The 6,340-nt window shown below is 35.0% G+C and overlaps 1 protein-coding gene across 3 annotated transcripts; it reads right to left on the reverse strand.

The window, feature by feature from the left end:
* Positions 1 to 902: 902 nt before the first annotated feature.
* On the reverse strand, positions 903 to 5,901 carry LOC147494817 (uncharacterized). 3 transcript variants are annotated; one of them, XM_086569307.1, is made up of 7 exons: positions 5,720 to 5,901; positions 5,113 to 5,337; positions 3,826 to 3,906; positions 2,343 to 2,860; positions 1,517 to 2,249; positions 1,263 to 1,433; positions 903 to 1,182 (listed from the first exon to the last, which is right to left on the reverse strand). In XM_086569307.1, exons 4-5 carry the CDS (start codon positions 2,619 to 2,621, stop codon positions 2,196 to 2,198), a joined length of 333 nt encoding a protein of 110 aa, XP_086425433.1. In that variant the 5' UTR covers positions 2,622 to 2,860; positions 3,826 to 3,906; positions 5,113 to 5,337; positions 5,720 to 5,901; the 3' UTR covers positions 903 to 1,182; positions 1,263 to 1,433; positions 1,517 to 2,195. The 3 variants fall into 3 exon arrangements, 1 of the variants encoding a protein (XP_086425433.1); XR_015200227.1 differs by lacking the exon at positions 5,113 to 5,337; XR_015200228.1 differs by lacking the exons at positions 5,113 to 5,337; positions 5,720 to 5,901 and adding an exon at positions 4,716 to 5,062.
* Between the last annotated feature and the right edge of the window lie 439 nt (positions 5,902 to 6,340).

The raw sequence follows: 6,340 nt of genomic DNA on the forward strand, positions 1-6,340 counted from the left end.
ACAATTTTAGTGTGTAGTGTTGGTGATATTGGCTTTTAATTTTCAACTATTGTATGGACTATAGATGCCTTTGAATTGATTAAATCTTTCAGGTTAGGGAATAAGATATTCGGTAGGAGGAAGAAGGGCATGTGCTTGTGGCAGCTGTCTTGCTGAAGGTATATTTTATTTTACATTTTCTTAGTTGACTGAAATTATTCGTTGTTTTCTCTATATTTTGAAATTCGCACTTGTTAATCTATTTGATTCAAACAAGAATCTTATAAAATGTTTCAATGTATTGCCTTGTAATTTTTGGATTATTGAAGTTTTGACTTGTGCTCACTAATTGTTTTACTTACAGGAGGGATTGAATATCATAAGCGAGTTGTGGAGGGAGCTATACTAAGGGTAGTTGTGGGGTACTCTGGAGTATTGTAGTTGTGTTAAAAGTGTACTACTCTAAAAAGCAAGGATACGAGTTTGTTGGCTTCATCCAAGAATGTGTTGATGACTATGCTCAAAACGAATGATAAGTGTGTTTAAATTCATGTGACGACTCTCACGGGCTAGGATGATTTATTTTTTAACTTTTGGGATGTTTAATTTTGATTTTTATTTAAATACATGTAACAATTATCTAAGTCTTGTCTGGATTTGTTTGGTTCAATGGAATTAGTGTTTGTGAATGATATTTGGAAATTTAATTGATTATATTTGTTAAGATTTTTTTAAAGGTGTATAGGCATTCGGTAGAGATATAGAGTGCAAAACCAATTCAGTGATTTTTGTTTTATTTTTATATATATATATTTTTTTTGTAAAAAATTTAACCATTTGTCACGGTTTTGTAAAAATAGCTATAAAAAGGTTACTTTTGATGATTGTTATGGATAATGTTTATCACTATTCAGTAAAAACCGTCACTAAAAGGTGGTTATATTATGACCGTTTTCAACTTTTTTGTGACTGTTATTCAAAGAGTATTTGTGACGGTTTTGGGAAAAAATAAATGATTCTCATTCCGTCACGGTTTTGGAAAAAAAAAATAGTGACAAAAGACTTTTTGTGACTGTTTTTAACAGTGATATAAAGCCTTTTTTCTTGTAGTTTAATGTTGAAAAAACATAGCAATCCCTCAAAAAATGCAATGTCATCGATCGGGTTTGTATCTCTGACATTTTTGTAGGGATGCCAATCAACCTGAAACAAAATCAAATATGTCATTAACAACTCCAATGATCAATTACTAAAAAAAAATATAAACAAACTTAAATACTTACATTGAAATAATTCAAATAATCAATTATCGCTCGATAATACTGCAATGCATGCGTTGTATCATTATAGTGTGGAGCGACTACTATGTGTCTATGAGTATGCGACGGCTGAGACGAGCTATAATCGAAGTTTGGGACTGCTCTGAGTACCGGAAAATACTCATAGATCAACGCCTAGATATACACAAATAGTTAACATATTGATAGAGTAATAAAATTAACCTTAAAAAAAAAACTTTAAAATACTCAAGTTTTACCTGTAGAAGAGTCATATAGCCTGTAACCCCTTTCACCTTCGCACATGTGGCAGCCCCAAAACCTCTATACAAAAATGCCAAAATTGCCGCACCCCATGCATACTCTTCTATCTCACTGAATTTCAACAACGGCCTCAGATAACATATATGCACTCCAGTCCCAGACTTGTCAGTAAAAACGGCACATCTAAAGAAAAATAGGATAAAGCTTTGACATCCCGTTGGACTTCCTGGAAACTCGAGGCCTTCTTCACCACCTTCCTAGCAGCGTCACATATAGGGCTATCATAAACCTTGTTCGCAAAATGCTTCCAGATGAATTCTAGCCTTACTTTTGAAGTGAACCTGCTAGATTCCATCTCCGCCCTAATCAAATCAATAGGGAGACCTAAAGTAATATGTAGGAGATTTATCAATTCATTTAAGTTCAGCTCACTGTCCCTTTGCACCGCTCTTCCTCTAACTGTGACTCTACAGATTTAGACAACATCGTCCAAAGTCACAGTCATCTCCCCAACTGGCATATGGAAGGTGTTGGTCTCCGGATGCCATCTCTCCACAAACGCAGAGATCAATGGTGGATCCATATGCTCGTGATAACCTTCCACAAGATCAAACCACCCAGTCCTTCTCAACTGTTGGGCAAATCTCGGCGACCTTTGACATTCATTCTTGAAATCTATTGGGATAACTTTGCTAAGTGCGAAACACACTTCAACGCTCCGCGATCCTCCTGAAACAACCAAGCACGCATTAGATATATATGAACAGAAACAAAATATTTTGTAAAAGAAAATCAAAGTACCCAAGAAAAACAAAATATTACCCTTCGCTCCCAAACATTGCGAGCGACATCCACCGCATAGTCATACAACAACTCTAACTCATACGCGCCACCCCCATACACACCTCTTTGAAACTCCAAATCATCATTGGATTTTCTTACGAAATCCAATACCGGAGGTGCTTCTTCCACTAGTGGTACGTCTTCTACTATATATTCTTCCACATCATCATCCTGCTCATCCCCTTCCTCACCTTCCTCCTCACCCTCCTCATCATCCTCCTCACTCTCCTCTTCCATTATACTATTCCCTTTGTCCATATTTACATCTAAACCTACATTGTTATCACTATCTACACTATCTTCACTCGATGAATCAACTTAAGGAACCTCTTTTTTCAAATGGTCCCCTCTACGCGCTGATGTCGTTAAGCCCTCTGCCCTTTGTCTCTTTCTTCCAATTGCCTCACCACTAGAGGAATCGCCACCAAACAATTTCTTCACACCCTTAAATGTAGTTTTCGCTACATTCTTCACATTCTTTGATCGAGGACCCATGGCTACAAAGAAAATAAAACAAGTATTAGTAACTATAATAAGTTTAATCAAATCTACACCTATAGAATAACAACACTTTGGAATGCCAACAATCACTTCCAATAAAATAACAAACGGAAACAGTGTCAGAGAGATAAATTTAACAATCCTTATTTGTAACACTTTTATTCATAAGAAGAAAATACATACATCATGCCCGATCAAAAGCATCTCAGACCAAACATACACCATGCGATCCACATTCAAGAACAATATATAGCTGTTCACATACAATGCCATTTAAGTTTACATACAATGCCCTTTGAGTTTACATTTTCCAGTCAAAAGATAAAGGAATATTAAAAATAATCTTCTTCGCCATCAAACTAAGAGCCTGCTATGGTTAAAATTTTAAGATTTTTCATACTATTTATCCCAAATTCCTAATACTCAACGAATTACTGAATTAGCAATGAATTAAAATGAACAAATTGCATAAGACTAGTAAAGATGAAAAAAACACATACTGGGGGAAATGTAGGGACGTCGATTGGCACCGAGATTAGATACTCTAAGCACGAATTTAGCAATGGGCGGTTAATCTTTACACAGTTTAGATGGTTTCCATTTCCAAACAAAATAACTATATTTCAAAGTTTCAACAATGGAACAATATCAAACTGATGCAACAACACCCATGTATCACAGTACTACATCTGGAACCTCAATGCAAAGATAAAGCCTTAAGGTGCAAATGAAGATTTTAAACTCTCAAAACATAACATTAATATGACATTTCAAGATTGCAAACTCTCAAATAATGTCTTTTAGTAATCATAGATTCATAGTAAACTAGTTCTGTAGTAAACTCGGGTTGCTTTCAACGACTACACTAAAGGTCAGCTCATCCTTAACTTGATATGACAATGTTGTATAACTAAACAATCATAACTAACATGATAAGAAATATTAATCACAGTAAATAAACCTTAGCACTAGTATCCAACAACACAGGTAAGATGCAGTCTGTTCTCCAAAATTCTCAAGTGGATGACCCAACAGCATACACCTGCCACCAGAAAGAGAGAAGAAGCTTTGTTACTTGAATTTCAATTCAACAGTCTATGATGTTGGCATCAGTAAAGTTCCATGAGGTAAGGAGATCATTGATGTGGTAAAAGACATACATAAAACTTGCGTAGTAATGCTTAAAAATCCCCTTTACAGATGCTTGAGGGGATCATGACATAATAACTACAATCAGCAATTCCCTAATTAATTGAGCACAGAATATCAGCTTCCTTAGAAATAAAAACGACTTCACAGATCTCCCACACCAATATATACTAGGTTGTGGTAGTGATTACCAAATCCTTGACTCAGTTTTGATGTTTCAGTCAATGTTGATCCAAGTATAGCATAGGCGCATAGTGCGCCATACTTGGATTGTTACAATACATCGAGGACACAATTGATTTCACCAGCTATCATCTAGTCATATCTTGTAATAGAAAAGGGTAGTATTAACTATTAAGACTACCCTTTATATACACATGAACTCTTCCAAGATAAAAACTATGTATATATACACATGAACTCTTCCATGAACCCTATATATATACATGAACACAACTGATTTCACCAACTATGCAATCCTGGATGAAGATAAAAAAGTGTAAAAAGGCATAACAAATCAAACCACCCAAATAAAAACAAGTATAATAAAACAAGTATATGTATACAATGATCAAAACCAACATTCTAACTAGAACTAAAGATTTACCTCAAAAACCCCCAAAGGCAAAAATTAAAAACACATAACACCCAATACTGAAAAGTGAATACTAAACTAGTGTTGAAGATAAATGAAGCTAGTACCTTGTTTTGAGTAGTAATCCATTTGCCATTAGTCCATCGAAGAATAATATCTAATCCACCAATGAACTTAACAAAATCTTATACCGTACCTCTTAAATATGTTTGTTGGCTTGACCATTCGGGCTGTCCAAATATCATTTTCAAGAGATTAACTCTTTGGGTGTGGACTTGGTTGATCTAACTAGTTAAACACGGCACTATTAAGAGATTCTAAAATCGCCACTAAATCAGAAATCCCCAAAAACTAACGTAGAAAATGACATACCACAATATATACTAGCAGATGCAATTCAATTTATATATTAATATATTCAAATAATATATTAAAATTGACATTTAGCAAGAATCGATCAACTGGAAATGAATCAAAAGGGACAAAGCAAACAAAAGTTCTTACCTTCAACTGGAAATGAATCAAAAGTACAATGCAAGAATCGAACAACTAGAAATGATGAAATTTCAAGCTTTCACCGCTCTCCCAACTTGCAAAAGCTTCAATGACGAAATTGCAGGATTAAATTTCAGCCGAATTGGATTAAATTTCGCGATTGGATTGTGAGACGATTGGATTGTAAGAAGATGTAAGCTGGCTATTTGGTGAAACTCCTGCGCAAATCAAGAACTAATCAAGTACAGGAGTTATCAGCTACAACTCTAAAGGATTCTAACGCCACTTAATGTTTCTACCATAACTATCTCAGTTTCTTTTGATGTTATGTGCTATTTGATCAACATCAGTAATGTTTCTATTGGAAATCTTGAGGTTAGGATCTACAAAGAGCCACAGAGGGCATCATTCCCATTAAACAATTTTATGTGTCTGGTTTAAGGGATGGAAAAAAAAGAAAAGCATACACTTCCAATTAGTACTCCCCACCATGGATTGAGTAAATGTGCGTTCGTCAAGAACCTTTAATCTTCTTAATGATGTTTGCTAACCACCAAAGAATCTGAACCACTACATAAAATAATCAAAAGGAGAAAACCAAAAAAAAGGTGCATACCTTCTGTTGAAGCTTCTAAAACAATAGTGTCCTGTTTCCAAATCGATAGTTGTTTGACAGCCCGTTGGATTGCTTCAATAAGATTGGGTTTTTTTTTTGTTAGGGTTCAAAGGGTTTGCACGATAGAGATGACCGGTTAGAAGAGGTTTTTCCGGTTTTGCAATTTGGTTGGGTGGGGGGGTTTGGTTGGACTTTATTGTTTGGGCTTGGGCTCGAGACTGCCCAATCTAATTTTAATGGCGCCCAATACAAGACCTTTTTTTTTCCTCTTATGGGTCAAACAAAAAAACTTAGCACATGACATGCTTCCAACATAGGTGGGTATCTCTCTCTTTCCTTTTTTCGGGTGAGGCCAACAAAAAACAACACAGAAAAAGACAGAAATAGAACACAAAAATAGGCTCAAATAGTTAGCCATAATACCTGGCACGAGATTATATAATATTAGAACCAATAGTAGTAGAGATGCTCAAAAACCAAATTGGATATCAAAATATGGCATTCTAAATAAACTTTGATCTTCTTTCTTCAACAAATTAAGTTTAGTTTTTCCTCCAAAACCGGCCAAATATTATGTTATTACTATTATGTTATAAATGGAAGAATATAATATATTTTCAT

This window comes from Coptis chinensis, chromosome 6 (genome assembly GCF_015680905.1).
Source record: "Coptis chinensis isolate HL-2020 chromosome 6, ASM1568090v1, whole genome shotgun sequence".
Lineage (NCBI taxonomy): Eukaryota > Viridiplantae > Streptophyta > Magnoliopsida > Ranunculales > Ranunculaceae > Coptis > Coptis chinensis.

Bases quoted from the DNA above. Each gene is read 5' to 3' on its own strand.
- LOC147494817 (XM_086569307.1), bottom strand. From the start codon at position 2,621: ATGGACAAAGGGAATAGTATAATGGAAGAGGAGAGTGAGGAGGATGAT. The intron at 2,250-2,342 runs GTAATATTTTGT...TGGTTGTTTCAG, and splicing joins GCAATGTTTGGGAGCGAAGG to GAGGATCGCGGAGCGTTGAA.